At 30.0% G+C, this 19,831-nt stretch overlaps 1 protein-coding gene across 4 annotated transcripts in view; it reads right to left on the reverse strand.

Annotated features, from left to right (window-relative positions):
* Nucleotides 1-7,608: 7,608 nt before the first annotated feature.
* Nucleotides 7,609-19,831, reverse strand: part of LOC116774426 (uncharacterized) — a 57,548-nt gene continuing 45,325 nt past the window's right edge. For 3 of the 4 annotated variants that reach the window (XM_061524813.1, XM_032667157.2, XM_032667156.2), the window contains exon 2: nucleotides 7,609-8,895. In XM_061524813.1, the coding sequence (XP_061380797.1) occupies nucleotides 8,489-8,890 (402 nt within the window). In that variant the 5' untranslated portion in view covers nucleotides 8,891-8,895 and the 3' untranslated portion in view covers nucleotides 7,609-8,488. Of the gene's footprint in view, nucleotides 8,896-18,860; nucleotides 18,963-19,831 lie in introns of those variants that run through there. The other variant, XM_061524814.1, reaches the window with a different exon arrangement.

Below are 19,831 nucleotides of genomic sequence, written 5' to 3' on the forward strand. Positions count from 1 at the left end.
TCAACATTAATTCACTCTGCGGTATGTAGGTGCCATCTGCCGGCGCACCTGGTAGCTTCATTAAACTTCGGACGCGTGCTATGATGTTTAAATTATTCAATTTCTATTTCACTGTTTTATTTAAACTTTCACGAGTGTATACATTATATTTTTAATGAATTTGTCGAGTTTGTTCCGTTCATGTTACAACAAACATGGCAAACATTTGACAGTTCTTAATGGTTTTGAAGCATAATTTTTTTATTTATACAATATAAAAAGTCAAGTACACTAGTTTGCACAGTCAAACTTAAGACAATTTTTTTTTTATTGACGAGCGTGAAAACCTAATACGATTTGTACCTACATTATATAAACTACTGTCAAAGGTACTATATTTTCGTGTACACAAATAATATGTAATTTAAAATTTGAATAGAACGTTTAAATTACTGTTGATAGCTTACACTATTAAGAATGCGTATTAAAATAGGAATGTCATAATTACTATATCTCTTTTGGTATAATTATAATTTTACAGTGATCAAGGAAACAGTAACGAACGCCTTTTGAACTAATTACAACCATCTGGCCCTTCCGATGTCATGCTAATTAAAATATTAAGGGTGAAGGGTGAAACCAAAAAACTAATTATATTATAAAAAGAAGTTTTTTTCAAATCCAGTGACTCTAATTATACTTACCTTTTAGTTTATATGTCGACAAATCAGAAATCTTATACAATCTTCAATTTATACATTTTTTATACGTTCCACGACATAATATCGTATGATAAATGAACATTGACATTAACTGTCAGCCGAAGATAGTGTTGCCATTATAAACAAATAATAATTTTAAGATTGTTTATAATAAAAATGTGAATTAAATCAGGAAAAATATACTAATAATTGTTCTATTACTTGTTTTAAATTTATTATGTTAAACATTGATGTTACATTAATATTAAATGATTACCATTTTATATGGAAGTAAATCGTACAAATTACACAGCCATCTACATATAATGGATGTAATTTGACGCACCTTTATATTGGAACTGCTGTTAGTTGATATTTTTATTGTTTATTGGTATAATCTAACAATAATAAAACTTATATTATATGATTAATATAAATAAAATATTTATTTTATTTCATATATATTGTTGAATAAAAATATCTACTAGTTACTTCAAATACGTTTTTCAACCGAAATTAAATAAATTTTATTCTTAATGTTATATTTTTTATTATTAGGCGTAACCTTAGTCTTTTCTTAAACTAACAACAATAACTAAACATTTTTCATTAACAAATTACCACACTCATTAATAAATAATTATATTACATACAAATAGACTTTTTTAGTTACAATAGACTTTACAAATAGACTTTATTAGTTCAGGTTTATGTTGGAGACGTCTCTTAATGAAGTTTGAGTACAAAAAAAAAATATAACGATTAAATTGAGAAACTAATACAAAGAAATAAAATAAAATAAAATGAATAAAAAAATATGCCCTGAAGTATTTATTTTAAATTGTAATTATTTTCATCAAGACCTACATATAAATATATATATTAATATGTAAAGTGTTAGTTACGTGTTATATCTATTATCTGTGTGTTTGTTTGTGCATAAATTAAAACAGTGTCTAGCCTCAACGCGGGAAGCGATAATATAGTGCCTTGGGCACGTTCCTACATTAAGGGGAATAATGATTACTTACGTTACAAGTATACATTTCATTTAATATATTAAAAGTGATAGATTTTTTCAATACAACATATCTTGTTCTTTATGTTATATAAGAAAAAAATCATAACTTTTTATAGTTATAAATTTATTTTTTAATGAATAGATTCTAAGAATTGATTTATGAATTATCACTATATGTTCTGAATTTGATTTAAATTATGATCATATTTGACATCAGCGTTTAATCAAAAAGCATAGACAGATAATAGAAAATTTTTTTTTATTAAGTTCAAATGAGTTTCATAACCAGAAGTTCTTATATATAAATATATAATAAAATATATATTGATTATTTTCTCACATAATACAGTAGGCACTGACACTTAAAACGCAGTATTGTCTGTCGGTTTGTGCATCGTGTATAGATACGATCGTACATCTGCCACCCCCATGAGATAAGAGAATTACAACTAATTGTTTGTACTACGTTACTATTAGAGCGTTTTAGATACATTTGATGACGTTATAATTATATTTAAATGATTATATCTCTGATGGCGTGTGCCCGTTATCTGTTTCAGAACACATGAGCTATATATAGATAATTGATATCGCATTCTTATAATTTACAAATCTTTAAACTCGCAACAAAGCAATATTCTTTTAGATTCCATAGAAACATAATTAATCTATAAGAATTGTATGTTTTGGAAGCTTAATAATATATAACAGCAATCAACAGACTAAATAAAAAATACAGATCACAAAGAAATAAGTGCAGAATATATGGAGAGTTTTAAAATAGTGCTTGTGTTTTTGGCGGGAAATTACAAACAATTATAGTTTTCTAAGAAGAATTCGAATAAACTGTTAAAATAAATATATCAATATTAATTTTATATGGTAAATTATACCTCAGACGTAAAATAAAAAAAAAATAAGAAAATATTAAAATTTTAATCTGTTAACAATACAGATATCGTACGATGATTTGTTAAATCATAACATCCGGAAGCCATTTTGTTTTTGAAGCTACATCTGCCTTTCGTATAATGATGGCCAATCAATTAAATATCTACACATGTTTCAACCGATTACTAATACGCCATTGAATGGAATGTACTTATAATGAATATTAAGGTCGCAATAATGTGCCACGGAGTGTTTCGTATTTAAATATTTCTGAATAGTTTTTTGATGATTTCTATAAGAACAATCAAGATTCATCCTTAATAACCCACATACCCGCTTTATCTATAATATATTAGTTAAAAATAATCGTAAAAAAATACCCCTTTTATCGGCCGCCAGCTAGCGCCCTCTGTGTCCTCTTCAAAGAATACGGGTCTATTATTTTTTAAGTGTGTATTATGCGATAGTGTTGCCCCTGGAAATCTTTTGTTATTCAAATTAAGTTTGTCGCTTCTGATAATATTTTCATAAACTGCAATTAATAACAACACTGAATTATTCTGTTCAACTAACAGTTTCATTTCTAAACTTATGTTAAAGTTTTTAACATTATTATAAGATTGTTTTAAATTTTCATGTATCTATTCTAATCTGTTCTATAAAATTTTTGTAATTTTTCTTAATGTTTCTATTCAGCACTAGATGTCACTATTCGACGTCCAAGAAGTTTAATTCACAAAGAAGTATAACAAACAGTACTAAATAATATTATACACATTTATAATAACTGCGGATCATTTAAATAATAATGCCATTATTTATTATCATATTTTATTTGCTGAAAAATCAAAATAGTTTATGGTATAAACTGTCACTTAAATTGAAATAGTATTACGGACTTATTCTTATACATATCTTTACAAAATAAAGAACATTTATGAAAGTAGTCGCATACAAACAAGATAACAGATTATTAATAATATTTATTACAATTAATTTTTTATACATTTATATATTAATATACGCTACACTTGAGATGAGTTTGGAAAACTTCAATAGTAACTTAGATCTTAGAAAGTCGTAAACAAAGTACGAGGCACGTTGACTGCGACTGCCCAGATGTTTGGTAACCTGACACCATTGCTGATGTTTTTTTATGAGGTTTTTGTGCAACCATTTGGTTTTCGCCATGATTTATGGTGTTGGAGATTGAAGTCGGTCATGCTGTTCAAACCGATCACAGAACTGTTTGTGATCTGCGGTTAAAACTTGCCTATTTGTTTTCGTTTTTACAATAAACATGTTTAATTGCCTGTTCGTTGTTAAATTTCAATCGCTCGGTATGTAAATCGATTTTCCCCGGCTCCGGAATGATTTTAACTACAACTAATTCACTCGCGGTGTTCTGGATCACGGGCTCAGGACGTGTGTAGTTTTTGTGTGTGTATAAAAAAAGGTGGATCACGTTTTTTTAATCCAAAAGCTAAAATTTTAATCACCACGCTGCACAAAATGCAATTGATTAATGTGATCTTCCAATGGTTAAAACTTTATTACTATAAGCGATATTAATGCATTCAGTCAATAAACTTTTCACTTCCGTCTCATCAGGATGATGATTTTCAATCGCCAAGACGATGCTGCCATCAACTTTATATTATGTTAATCTCATAGAGCGCGTTGTCTTTGCCAGTTTTTCTGCAGCACTCTAACCCGTTATAAATCCGCTAATGAAATGCAATAGATTAAATGTCATCGCTATGTTATTTAATAATCTGTGTACAACGTGTCATCAGTATACGTATTACTTAGTCCGAGTTTCTGCTGTTATTTTACATACGGATCGTTTTGAGTTTTTCATTCGTAAATCTTCACACACAGTATGAACGTCGGTTGTTGAATGTGCAGTCATAGTGCTGAGCAAGTCTTTCATTATTATAATTTTATTATTGTCAATCTTCTAATATCTTATGTTTTTATCAAAAAATAATAATAATTTGCTAGTATCGCAGAGATTCCTGTTGTAACGAAGAGAGAGAGAGAGAGAGAGATTGCAATATATTCAATCAGTAACTCCCAATATGATAATTTTTTCTCTGTCCCCTTTTCGTCTGAACATGTGGTTTGTGCAATAAAATAAACTTTTATTAGTTTTACATTGGTTTTGTCCGTTCAAATAACAAAATTATCAATTAAAGCCCTCAGAATCGCAGAGATTTCAATTGATTTAGATCGGCCACAATTGATTTTATATTTTTATAATATTTCCACCCTCATTACACAGAGTAACGGAAACCTTAACGGACAGTCAAACCTCGACGAAAGAGGTTTTATAACATGTTTGAAAAATCACTCATAAAGATTGATCTTTTATTTATTAATATTCTGTATTATCTATTGAACTCTGTTATGAAATATGTTCTTATAAGTTCTCTGGCAGATGCAGAATATACAATTAAAACCTTGCAGGAAGTTTATAAAGTAACGGAAGGATATTCAGACCTTCCATTTTGCGTGAAACCATAAAATGGCGGATGTCCTCGTGATAGTAAAGGTATCAAGTTTCCCATACGTCGTAAAAACTTTGAATTCATTAGCAAATTACAGACATTTTTAACTTTTACTTTAGCTTTGGATATTTACAGCGTGTCAACTTTTATTTTAACAACGAACATAAGTCGCGATTATTCTTAAATCGCTATAAAAAGCTTGTCAAGACGATATTTCGTATAAACAAATTTAGTTAATAATTTCCGTTGCGAGAGATAATATGAATTCAATCGAGCGAGACACGTTTAGTTATAAAATGTAAACTGCTTTTAAAACAGCAATTTAATGAACACAATATATTTAAATTTGAATGCATGAAAATATACCTACTGTTGGTATTTTCTCGAAATTTTATTATAATTTAAAAAATATATTTCTAAAGCAAATGTGATTTTCGAGTTAAATTACACCGATTATAGTCTGAATCGTATACGTTCCAATAAATCTTGCTCGTTCTTTCTCCATGACTAAGTCCTTGTTTATAAAATCAGGAAGAAATGCAGTTGTTGCATCTTGACACACCCTAAATTTTTATATCGTAAGTTTTGTCCGGGTACCGGACCGTGGTGGCCGGATTTCCTCTTCATTAATATTCATGAGATGTCACTTTTGGCGGCGGATCGCAATGAAAGTGAAATTCAACGTTGTTTCTTATTACTTCATTAATATAACGCAAAGTGTGCGTATTTTAACAATGTAAGTATGTTATAATAAAACAAGAATAATGATTAATCGTTATATTAATGTTTCCTATGATTATTTTATACTAACGAGCATTTGAAAGTCGCTCACGTAAGTATTGCGTTTGTTTCCGGTCTATTTGTGTTCCAACTTGCATTTTCCTCGGGGATTGTCCATGAAGTGTCTGTCCGTTAGCGATATAGTCTGCCATGAACGTTTGGCAAATAATGATATGAATACTTAATTCTTATTATGTATATAATAAGTTTATACCATATATACGATCTACCAGAACATAGAGAATTTTGAAGATTTTAAATACTATTATAATATTTTCCGAATGCAATCCCGTACTAAATTAGTCCTTTAATATTTCTTTTAAAATACAGAGCTATTTGTGTTTGAATAATTCTTCGATTATCTCTTAAGTTATATAAGCACAAGATGATTTTTTTAAGTATAGTTATTGCTATGCATTTTTAAGGAGATTTTAATTGTATTTAGGTTAATTTCGGGTCGCATCTCGATGTGTTGATAGGAGCGCGTCCTCCACGGGGCCCTCTGGCTCAGTGAGTGTAACCTTCTGCATCAAGGTTGGTTCCTGTTCCCACGGGAGTTCTGATTCATAATGTTTCCGTTATACATATTCATTGACAGTGATCGTTTGTTTGTTGGAGTCGTCGGGTCAGTTACACGGTGTAGTATCGGAAGTCCTCTCATTGGTTTGCTCTCGATTTGATTATTTACATATTTTCATTCGTATGATATAACTACACAGTATATCAATATATTTTATATATAAAATTACTTATATAATAACAGCACAAGAACAATTCGTTTCGTTTAATAGCATTATATGTTTACATTGATGTTTCTTTTTGAAATTTAATTAAAATCGTCACTTGATAGATCGTTTAAGATTTTATAAACGAGGAAATGTTTTTTTTTATCAAACAGCCAAGACAAGTATAATGTATGTGACAAATATATCAAGAAATTGAGTCGATATTCGTTACTCAAATAAAGTCAATGTCTCCTATAAGGTCTGTATACTTACTCTCAATTTTAATTCATTATAGTGTTTACGTAAGTTATTGAATGATAAACGGGAAATGATTCGTATGAAGTGTACGATGCGAACTTGTACTAAGGATATTATTTATATTACTCAGCCTTAGAGGCTCAAACCAGTGATTCGATTTAATTAAACTTAAATTATCTTATATAATATTTAAAATAATCTTCCGGGGTGCCTTTGGTGGAACTGTTTCAGCTGGAGAGGATATATGAGCGGTTTGTTTTAATAATATTCTATTAGATACAATTGAAGCGCGAGGGCAGCGCCGGATATTTGGGGGAAATTGACTATTGTGATCGCGGAGGGTAAACAAACCACGAAATATATTAAGGTCACTCAACGGTATGGAGGACGATTTTTGTTATATATATGAAGTTTTAAGGAGATTTTAAGCTTCAATTAAAATAATAATTACGGGTTTAATCTTTACATCATTGATAAAATTGATAAATTTTTACCTGTATTCGATTTCGTCTGTGTTTTTTTTTTATTTTTTTTAACAGTTATTTAAACAAAGAATACGGTTTCGTTAACTTTGAATAATTTACTATTTACTTTATCAAATTGATAAAAAAATTTTTTATGCAGAAAATATTATAAAAAAATCAAATTTTTTTTAACACGTTCTTAGGACTCATCGGATTTAAGGTAAATATATATATATAATTTTTTGCGTTAACCATCAGAAAATAAAATAAAATATAATATTTTTATTTACAAATAATTTATTTAAATTACAAATAAATAAATTAAACAAAAATCTTAACTAGAGAGACGAGAATACAATTACATTTTTACTCCGCTGCGGGAATAAGTACACTTCATAATAACGTGGTCTAAATACATCCAGATGGCACAACACACATACATATAAAACATACTACTTTATTTCACACTCAGTCAAATATTCTAAGGGCCGCGTCACACTACATTACGGTTATTTAATCTCGCAACTGAATCGTTCGCTCACAGTTAGTGTGATCGATTCCTTATAGAGTAATTTCTACGCTTTGGATGGCGCTGTATATTTGTTCGCTAACAAAACGATATATATTATAATATTGAGATAGTTTTTTTTTGTTTATATAGAATATATAACTTCATTCATTACACATATAATTCATTTGTATTCTCTCATTGTTTCATTCGTTTAATATCTCAAGTGTGCTCACGTCTTTACGTAATCGTAGTAACGGTCTCAATATTTTACATATAACGAATTTATATTATATTCACGTAAACAAGTCGGTGATAGTGTTCGTCCTCATTAATTAATAAATAGTAGAGATCAAGATTTTGAAATAAAAAAAAAAAAAAATAAATACGAAACGTTACGAGGAAATGTTTTCACTTATACTACACACTCTACGTCTGTAGTTAATATCTCCTGTGATGGTGTAGTGGCGTGCTACAATTGGCTACGCTAAATACGAGTACAGTCTTATCATTATATAAAGCTAGGTGAACTATATCCTATATATTAAATAATAACCTAAGTCGTATCTGGCACATCAATGATCCAAAGTATTTGACTCGATTGCACTTAATTTAAATTGAAAATAAACTATTCGTATGATAGATATTACATTAAAAATCAATCTTACGTCTCACGGCGTTGTCGAGGTTATATTCTGAATCTCTCCTTCTTTTCCTTAAAGCTGGCTGTTGTTCTTCTGCTTTCATTCTAGGAGTGGCTTCGTTGAATTCTCTTATATCTATACTAGTTTTTTCATCTGTAATTACGTTCGCAATGTCCGTATTAATCTTCTCGCCAGTCCAATCGAAGTAGCCGTTAACTTTACTCCATTCGTACGCCCCCTCTAACGGCACTTCCTTCTTGAAGTCGAAGTTATATTTCTTTGTGTTTTTTTCTTGATCCATCTTAATTAGTTCTAGAAGAACGTTGGCTGTGTTGTCCCTTCTCGCTTCTTCTGTGACGTCTTCTGCGAACAGCCGTCTCCTGACGCGGGAATTTGTCACGTGGCGCATTCTAACTGGAAGGGAAATAATATTTACTTATAATAAACATTATGAAACACAATTTTTTAATAAGTAGCTTAAGGTATATATGTTTATAAAAAATATCTAAATTATGGATTTCATTAAAATAGTTTGCTCATTCACTATGATTAAGAAAAGATTTTCATATAAAAATAATTTTCCATTATTATCTAAGCCACGGCTCAATCTCCGAGAGACATCTCGCAACACCATCTCTATCTCTCAGAACCAGTACCTAAACATTTAAATACTTCCTCTATGTTAATCGAGTGTAATGTTATTGAATCGTTCGACAATCTCAAGACGTCCATCATCAGCCAGTTGCTTCCACTTCGCTGTGTGTTGACACAGAGACTGTCTGTGTTAAGTTTAGTATAAACAATCTCCACTCAAATACGAACACAAACATACAAGAATCGATTCCTGGGAACGTTGAATATGACGTCACATTTGTGAATTATATTTCTTGTACAGCCAACGCCCGCCACTTCGTCTGGAATTTTATTTTCATCTCAACCATCAGATCTTAAGGAGTATTTTTCTGTTTTATATTATGTAGGAAGGTTTTTGTTTTGTCCTATAGACCGTATAAATAAAATTTAAGATTTTTTTTCAGCGATTGAACATGAAAATAACTCATTACTTTGGATTTTAAAAAATAAAGCCAATAGGATATTGTCAAGTCAAAATTTTATTTATTAATTCTTGTTATAAAAAATATGTTTATATATACATATCCTTATTTTATGTTGGCAATGAAATGTTGATTAAAAAATATCAGAATTTCCCTTACATACCCAGCTTAGTTATTTAATATTTTCTTGAAAATTCAAAATGAAATTAATATATATTTATTAGTAAACGTAACGAGAGATCCGCTTTTAATATTTCCGTTCTCCATCTGTTTTCAAAACACTATTGTGATTCCAACACAAACATATGCATGCGGTCGGTAGCTGTGATGATGATGCTAATGAAAGATCATTGTATAGAGACTCGAGAGCTATACACAATCATTCACTAACTTACTCAGTAACACTTGAGATTCCTTCAGTTATATGTGATGATTAAAGTCGTTATAACCGAGTTGATTGTGAGTTCAACGTTGACTGTTACTTCTTACTCTGATGGCGTATAACGTAATTCTTGTTAAAATCTTTTGTTGGGTAACATTAGATAATAATCTCATTAAACTGTTAATGATGATTACCTTTATTCAATGTTTGTCTACGATCGAGTGACATACGGACTAGTAGTACGAAAATCATTATTGAAAATTCAATAAGTCCGCATTTAATTAAGAATATTTATTGTATAGGAGTCGTAAAGAAATGATGTTAAAAATGTTACTATTATTCCATTTAGAAATGATAACAACATATATTATATAAGTATATTAAGAAAATGTATTGAATTATACATTAACGAACCGAGTTACAGCTATATAGCTAATTACTCGTCGCGGTTAGGATACACACACATACACACACACACACACACACACACACACACACACACACATATATATATATATAATATAATGTCTCTACTAGATTTCGTTAATATTTCAAGCCGACTCACTAGCTCACGGAAAGCTGTTCGATGAAAGCATAATATTATTTAAAATACTTTCATTATTTGCTTATTTCATCGTTCAGCGGTTTCAAGGCTACAAGTTATCATTTTCACGATACACCAATTTTGGCTAACAATAATTACAATATCGCTCATACGCCGAATGCCGAAAAGCCGCTTACGTCAGTCAGTAAGTCACGCTAAAATTTCTATAGACGTATATATTTCCCCGGTCCCAAAAAAATATAATTTTCCTATGAAACTTATAATACCTACTATTTTTTACGTGATCACTAAATATATATTGTCCGTTGTCACGTGTTTTCAATTTCCGTATTGACTTAGTATTAGAGTCTTAAATATCAAAAAAAAAAGACAAGTTTTTCGGTTTACTTTGATATATTTTAGTAATTTTCAGTAAGCATTTGTATCGTGCATAAGAACAGCAAGTTAGTCATTTTGAACAATAATGGTTGAAGTAATGAATTGTAAGTTTTAACTAAACTTGTATAATATCAACTTAATTGGTCGAAGATGTTTAGAATTTGATTTAAATAAATGACATGTTAAATAAGAAATACTTCTATTTTTCCATACAATAAAGCGACCTATATAAACATCTATCAAGCATACGATTTTTTAAATTCAATTATGTTACATTCCCAAACGTTAGTTTTAAAATACGAGACTTCAAAATCTCTAATAAATAATAATCTACAAATAAAATTGCTATTCTACATACATCTGGAATATCTGGAAAGTGAAAAATAAAACTGAAATCTGAATCTTAATGTCGTACAACATAAGGTATAATTTCATAAATCTCGACAAGACTACAGGTTAAAATTCACTTACATAACAAGTGCCCACTCTTTCGTATAACCAATACACAATTGCGATGTCCTTATCGCGGGAGTGCATTAAATGTATTTAGGTAAAAAAAAACATATATACATACAAAAAGTGCATCAGAGTGTAAATCTTTACGCACGACACGATTCTGTTAAGTTTAGTACTGATAGCGGTGATGGTTTTTTAATGGGAACTATATTTTGCCGGGCAAATTATTCTATAGCAACCCATGGTAATGTTTTCGTTGTTTCACAGTGTATCATGGAGATAAAAGTTTGGTTGAGAATTGCGTAAATTGACACCGAGGATGCTGTTTTCACACATATTATATAATGTAAATATTTTTTAAGTTATTTTGTTTTTATGTGTTCTGAAACTTATTCTCCTAATTCAAACTCTTCATGTTACAAAGATCGAGGATTGCTTAAGACGAATTTTAATATTAATAAGAGAAAAAAATAATCTTTATATACCATTAAAGGCAAACGATAGTATTAAAAAGACAACTTGGATTAATAATTTAGACGGAGCCTTAATAAGTTGAAATTTATCTCAAATAGGAATATGATTCCATCAATTATAGAAGATCCATAATCAATATATAATTATCGCAGAATTACGGCAGGACTTGAATGTTCACATAAATATTTACCAATTATAAAGAGACATATATATTTGTATATATATGTGTGTGTGTGTGTGTGTGTGTGTGTGTGTGTGTGTGTGTGTGTGTGTGTAACAGATACGGGATACGGACACCCAACACCACAGGTCGTATGAAGTATCGATAACTGAACGGAAAGAGATCGTTGTGGCCCACTTCATGTGAACGCGTGCGCAATTAGTTTTTGGAACAGACTTCCTAGCGTCAACTGTCCAGGATATGGGACGCTCGGGTACTTGCCGCTGTTTCCTGTAAATATGGATATCGGAAATTCGATATCTTCATCCCGACGTTAACTTGGACAGTTAAAGCCCAAGGATTTTCTTTAAAAAAATATTGTATTAAAATATTTATATTTAGATATTTAAAGTTAATGGGCGAATGTTAATGATCTATTCTTCGGTGAGGACTGATTGATTTAAACTTAAAATTCAAAATAATTACAAGCGTCTTGGAACCAAATGGACTATAAAATTTTCAAGACGTACCGAAGCAGATAATAAATTAAATACAGTTCGTATCTTAGTTAAAATTTTGGACACTAAGTACAATTTTCTTTTACTCCTGTCCAAAACAATTTTTTTAATGTTGTACCTACTTATAAACCTACTAATAAATAATTTAAATTCACTAAGTACGACCGAATATCATTTGTCCCGCTATCTACGCTAACACACAACCACGTGTTAAATTAAAAAAAAATTAAGGACATTCTTTATTATTTTACTACATTTATTTGTAATTAAAATTAAAAATAAATCATATTCAAGCGAATAATCACACAAACAAGTACGTCTCGGCGGGGGAGTTTAGATATAGTAGTGTTTCACAGCGTGGAATCGTAAAGACGGATTTAGTCGCGTAGTTTAAAAACGGGTCAAGTCCAAGGGAGTATTTTAACTAAAATAAACTATACACTACCAGCGAAACTCAAACCGGAGGATAATAAATTTATGAACATTTAAATTCCCAAGTAAATTGAATGAAGATATCGACCTTGATAAGTGTCTTGTATTTCTTCATTAACCTATCTATAACAAAGCTAGATTGCCTTCCAATTTGATTTAAAAGAATATTTTTTTCAGGAAAACTCTATTAAAAAAATACTAGAGATTTTTCCTAACAATTTTTGCCTCTTCCTTAAAATGATTTTCCTGTATTTCCTGTAACAATAAGACAGCTAACAGCAAATTAACTTAAGAAAATTAAATATGAAATTTAGTTTCGTCTGTATGCGTATATCAGGTACGGAACCCGTTACTGAAACCAAAGCAACCCAAGAATAATTTACGAAACCGCAACAAGTACTAATAACCGCTAACAGATAAATTGGTGTTCAATTTGAGAGCATTACCCGATCTTAGTTTGTACCGAAATTGGCGCCCGCATAGCAGCATCCCTATCTGGACCAATTTACATATGACAGCCTGAGATAGGGAAAGATTTAGCAAGTCACTATTTATATTCGAGGGACAATTAGAGACAATCAAAATAATTGACTATTAAAATAAACTTCCTTTACACAGATTTACATTTGAATATATAATTATAGGGGATTTTACATATGAATGTCCTGTATAATATATATGTACTGGAATATAAATATTTCAGTACTGTTCAATGTTATACAGAGTTCGTGTAGCGTCGAAGGAATCTGACCGTGACGATGGCGTCGCGGACAGCTAGTACTGACGCTCAGTATATAATTATATATATATATGGATAAATAAATAAATAAGTACGAAATAAGGAATACTTTTATTAACTAAAGTAATCTGCATAACTAACTAATTTAATTTTTAAATACCATTTCAAAGAACTCTTTATTTTTTTTATGGGCAATTTAATTTTGTAACAGACATTGGACAAATTTTTCTTTCAAAATTCATTGAAATCTAAACCACTGATTAATATTGTCTCCGTTTTCAACGTATTTGAATTTAATTTATATTTTGTATAAATATTTATTATATCTAAGTGTGATAGGACGAGCCACATTAAAAAAGAGTTTTATTACAGTTAATGTAAACAAACGTAAACATCTCTTCGCTGGCGGAAGCAGAGCCCACATCCTTACCTCAAGAGTTTTGTCTTGGACAGAGTACTATTATAGCGGTCTCATGTATAAACAATTACTTTTCATTGTTCTAAATCTTACAGCTTGACTTATATATATTTATATATATATATAAAATATATATATATATATATAAATCAAGCTTACTCTTGATTCAAACACCTAACCGTTATAAAATAAATAATCATTTAAGGTGACAGCGTTTTTTTTAATATAGATATTATATATTTACGTTTTGAATCACAATTATATAAAAGTTTACGTATGGTTTATAAAAGTTTCATCTTTATATAATCTAATACCTTTATCTCGATGAAGGAAGCTGTGGCTAGATCCTTGTGGGAACTTTAACAGTGAACGCGGAACACGACACTATAGATTGAAATACATACGACTTGTTGGGAAAATATCCGCACTTATTAACTCAGTTTGTATAGATATTATATATTATATTTCAGTTCGCGTTTTCGCTAAATTTCAAAACAACTTATTCCGTTCGCTTGAGGATCGGGAGTGGTAAATATAAATACAGAAAGACATATGATAAATAACATTAAAATAGCATAAAAATGTCTGTAATAAATTAATTATATTTTTAGTATAATATCGCTTTCATAAATTAAACAAATAACAATTGACGTAATATATATGTACACATATATTTGTACATGTTTGTGTATTATATGTAATTTATTTAGAGTGTGTTCAGCATTTAGAAACCTCCTGGGACTACAAAGTAGCATATTTTTTAAGTAAAAACGTAATTTTAATTTATTATCTTTATAAATAGCTGATAAAATTAAATCAATTTAATCATGTGTAATTTTATTTTATCATATAATATATCGTAAATGATGAAATAAATCGCTCAAAGGAAACACATGCCATTAATTCATTAGCTACCTTCGGCGTAGTAGCAACTAGCGCTAATACATTTAACGATCTCAAAACAAATCACGTGATATTTTTGGTCATAAAAATTATGTTACACATACATTATATTTAAAGTTTTGCCACATATAAAAATAAATAGTATATATGTAAGGTGTACTTACGATAACCGTCTGGTAAAAATTTCGTAAGGTTGTCATATAGATATAGCGGGGATAATAGATTTGCTACGATTCTTAGTTTGTAAGCAGTACATACACTTACATTTCCAAAACTCAAAACGTATAAGCGTTTGAAAAATTAAAAGTTATTATAATATATAGCGATTCTCAAAAACAAACGCTAATGAACAATTTAAAAACGATTTAAATTATCGTCTGATATAACGTAGTTAATATTATATTAGATCCTTTAAACAGGTCCAGCCTTGAAACTTGAGAATAGACACCGACCGCGTAACACAATACAGACGAACCCATCCGGTATATATTGTATATAAAAGTTACAATGACAGACGAACCAACGTGCTGTCGCATGCTCATAGCATAGGGGAGTATGCGGACAAAAGAAGTTACAGAGCGAAGAAAACAAAAGAGTTTGTATATAAAAAAATACGTTCGATTATTTCGTAGCATTCAGAAGAATTCCTATAGTTAAAAAATTTAAGGATTATTTACTTATACTAACTTTTAAGTCTGGCTTCGTACGATTTGCAAAAATAACGTTTTTTGTTCTCTTTATAACGTTATGCCTTAACCAAAAAGTTTGCTTTAAATTTTGAATATTACCTTAAAATAATAAACAGACAGTCAAATAATAACATAATAGCCGTTCAATTCTTAAGCCGCTGTGAAAGTATGATAAATACGTGCCTACACCGCATCGAAAGCTAACTTTTCACTTTTCATTGACCCAGTGGTTTGTGGGTCGATAGATTAACTTAAATATCGTTTGGCGTTTCGAATATATAAATAAAAAAACATGAATCCTCAGTAAAGTATTAACTTATAATATGTAGATACTATATCGTAAATTTAAATAAATAGTCCTATAATACATTTATATATAGTAAATATCAGCGTCGATAGCAGACCTAGTAGGTTCTTTTCAAATTTGGTTAGATGGAGAGAGGAGCTTGCACGGTGGAGGTGAGCGTTTAACGCGCGTTAGTTAGGGGCGCTTTGACCTACAGCTGGGTCGCAAGTCCCAGGCATTGTTGAAGCTCCTTCCCCGCAACCATCCATCCCAAGAATCCATCGAATGCTGAGAGGTTTCGTCTTTGCACACATATTTTTTTATAGATTTATAAATGTGAATAAATTTCAACTGTCTTAGTTAGTTGACGTTAATTAACAAAATGCATAATCAGTGCATTACTGTAGACAATACAGTGGGGACATTGTTCACCGCCCGTCAACCATGAACACTAATGCATGCAAGACCGAGCTATATGTCATAACGTACGCTTTTAAATACACATTATACTCATATAAAAATTTACTATATAGTAATACATTTATCATACTTGCTACATATGGTTATGTCAAGTAATTATCTTCGTACGATAGTCGACTAATTAAAATGTAGGAGAATAAATTTTAGTATTTTTAAATATAAAAAATAATAATTTTATTAATTTATTAACATGTATTAATATTTTTTATCTCGTTTGTCACATATATATGTATATGTATATATTTACATTGACGTAAGTATTTTATCCTATACTATGTAGTAACTAGGTAATATTCTGTAAATTTATATAATAATATATTTGAATTAAATTAATTATTATCGTTATTCGTTCTGAATAAAAGGATTACCGTAATAATTAATTTACCGTATACTTAATAAAATATTACTAAGACGATGAGGTCAAGGACCGAAAAGGTTAAAATCCGAAGCATACAGGATGTCAAAAAAAAAAAGAGTGTGAGTCAAAAATCAATCCGATGTCTGTGTCTCATGTAGCTGATGCATATCCTGTGATTGTGGATGATCGGTGGAGCGTGAACCGGGAATCGAACCCAGGATGTATCGATTCACGTGATGGAATTACTATAAAACATGTTTAAGCAAATGTGTTATTAGACCAATGTCTCGCAGTCATTAGTCCGAACACTTGCATATGTATTTCGTGTAGACGAGTTAAATGTAAAGTTTATTAGTTTTTTTATCTATTACTTGGTCTATTTTTTTATTAAGAGCGTTTTAAAGATCTTAATTAAGATATTATCATTAGATCTTAGATCAGACAAACTGCGTGCTATGGAAAGGAAATTGCTTCATCAACACATTATTGTATGGACATAACTCGCACGAGTATTATAATTTAATATAGTGCTATCAGCTTAGCTCTGAACCACGGCTTCGTTTGTTTAGATTGTTATTTTATAAGTATTTTTGTATATAGTTATATTTAAAGTAAATAATATTTAATGAACATATTATTATCTAAATACATATATAAGATTCTAACCCCATTAACAACAATTTGTAGGCCAATTAGTGTTACAAATTATTAAAGATTTTATATAATTTGCGACTATGTCCGTTCAGGAATATTATGGGAGTGCCTAATGCTAGCGAATAAATATTGTTAAATTATATTCTAAACTAGTATCGGTGCTGTGATTAAACGAAACGTTACTTGAGATGGAGATTTTAGATCTATTTGTCTCTAATACAGCATTTTTATTACATTCAAGACCAATCCTGTGAGATATAACAAAATAAAAGACGTCAAACGTTACGTAAAACGTAAATGGGAAAGAATTTGAAAATGACTTAAGTATAAATGTCTGTTTCTCTTTGACACACAAACAGAATTATATAAAATTTCATAGGCTTATTGTTCTGTTTACGTCTATTATAGACGAAACCGGAAGAATCAGTTAGATTTACGTTCAAAGGGAAATATCAACAAGTTGGTGATTATTTTTGTATACACCATATTACTGCATTGATAGAGGTTTTATCAATTAATGAATTAGTGAAGTATGTTATGCGTTACTTTCACTAAGCAATGTTTACGGCACGTGTGAGTTTATCATTCAATATGGTGTTTATTAATATTTTAATAATTAGGTCATAATATGTATATTATAACAAAATTCTTACTATGCTGTAAACGTGACTTTGTTTGTGATAAATTATAGTTTTCAGACGAGTATTTTATTTATTGTTTACATAGATCATTTTGTAAACATCTGATACTTGACAAGGAAAAATGAATTCAATAATAATAACCACAACAGACATACAATCAATACATTTATATTATAATATCATTATCAGTCTATAGGAGCTCACTGCTGAGCAAAGGCCTCTTCTCACATGGAGAAGGTTTGAGCATTAATCACCACGCTTGCTCTAGACGGGTTGGCGATTTCAATCTTATAATTCGAAATTATAAGACCAGGTTTCCTCACGATGTTTTCCTTCACCGTCCGTCAGTGGTGTCTAAATACTCTTAGAAAGTACATATGATTCGGAAAAGATCACATTGGTACTTGCCAGGTTTCGAACCCGCGCCGTCCCGTATGAGAGGCGGGCCTTTAACCTCTAGGCCACTACTACTTTTTTATATTATAATAAACTACTTTTAAATTACAGGCAAACCTATACCAACAAGATATTCTCCAACCAAAAATATATATCAATAGTGAATGAAATCGCGCCGATTATTATTCGAGCAATAAACATAAATGCTATTTAACTTAATACATATATATATTATATTAATATAAAAAAATTGTAACTAAAAAATAATTTATTTGAATGAACGAAATACCAAATCAAAACAACTTCATTGTTTTAAGTATGTCAAAATTATACGAAGTTTTTTAATCTATGAAAACTATCATTTTTTTTTTAATAAATCAAAAAGATCGTAATACCTTTTCAACTGAATATATGTATAATAGTAGTTACTTCAAATAGAAACGAAATTAATGCATCGTTTAAAAAAAACTCGATAGCAAACGCAAATTACGCCTTATTCGCGTCCGCGGACAACCGTCAGCGTCAATTTACTACAACTGTACACACTGCGTAATACTAGTTATGAATATCCAGTCCCTGCCTGGTAATGGTAGGTATAATTATCGTACGCTTCCTCATAGAAATATGCGCTTAAAAACGTTTAAGGCAGCGAATATTAACAACAATAATGGAATAGGTTACTCGAAAGAGTAACAAACGAAAATCAAATCGAAACGTCTCGAATGATAGATTTCTTGCAAAAATTTCAACGGAAATCAAATCGAAATGTCTCCAAGGAGGTTCGCAATGCTTGAAAAAAAAAAAACAAAAAAAAAAAAAAACTGAAGCGTAAATTCCGTAGAGTCAATGGCATTGCGTATGGCGAAATAATTAAAACTCTGCCAGCCATATCGCTCGTTCCACCGTAGAACGCTACTCACACAGGGTGACGGTTCACTGTGGTCTTGATGACATGCTATTTAAAAACAATACAATAAAACATGAACACAAATACGTCATTATTGAAATGTTTTATAATAATTTTTGTGTTCGTTTAAATTATGAACTAATGTTCAATAAACTGCGGTCATCGCCAGCGGCAGTCGATCTGTATTCATAACAGTAGCATAGAAGACATGACTTAATTCATACTTTAGATATATAAATATATTTAGATTTTCGTTTGTTAACTCGCTTGTTATATGTAGATATTAGAAATGATATATACACTAGAATAACACACAATACACCGTAACTTCAGTGGCTGTTTAAATCTCAGTTAAATGTATAACAGGAACGAAAACATGTTCTTATATAAAAAGAATATTGTTATTGTAACTTATAATTCTGGATATATGAGTAAAATCTTAATTAAGTATATCTTAGG

Source organism: Danaus plexippus, chromosome 26 (assembly GCF_018135715.1).
Source record: "Danaus plexippus chromosome 26, MEX_DaPlex, whole genome shotgun sequence".
Classification (NCBI taxonomy): Eukaryota; Metazoa; Arthropoda; class Insecta; order Lepidoptera; family Nymphalidae; genus Danaus; species Danaus plexippus.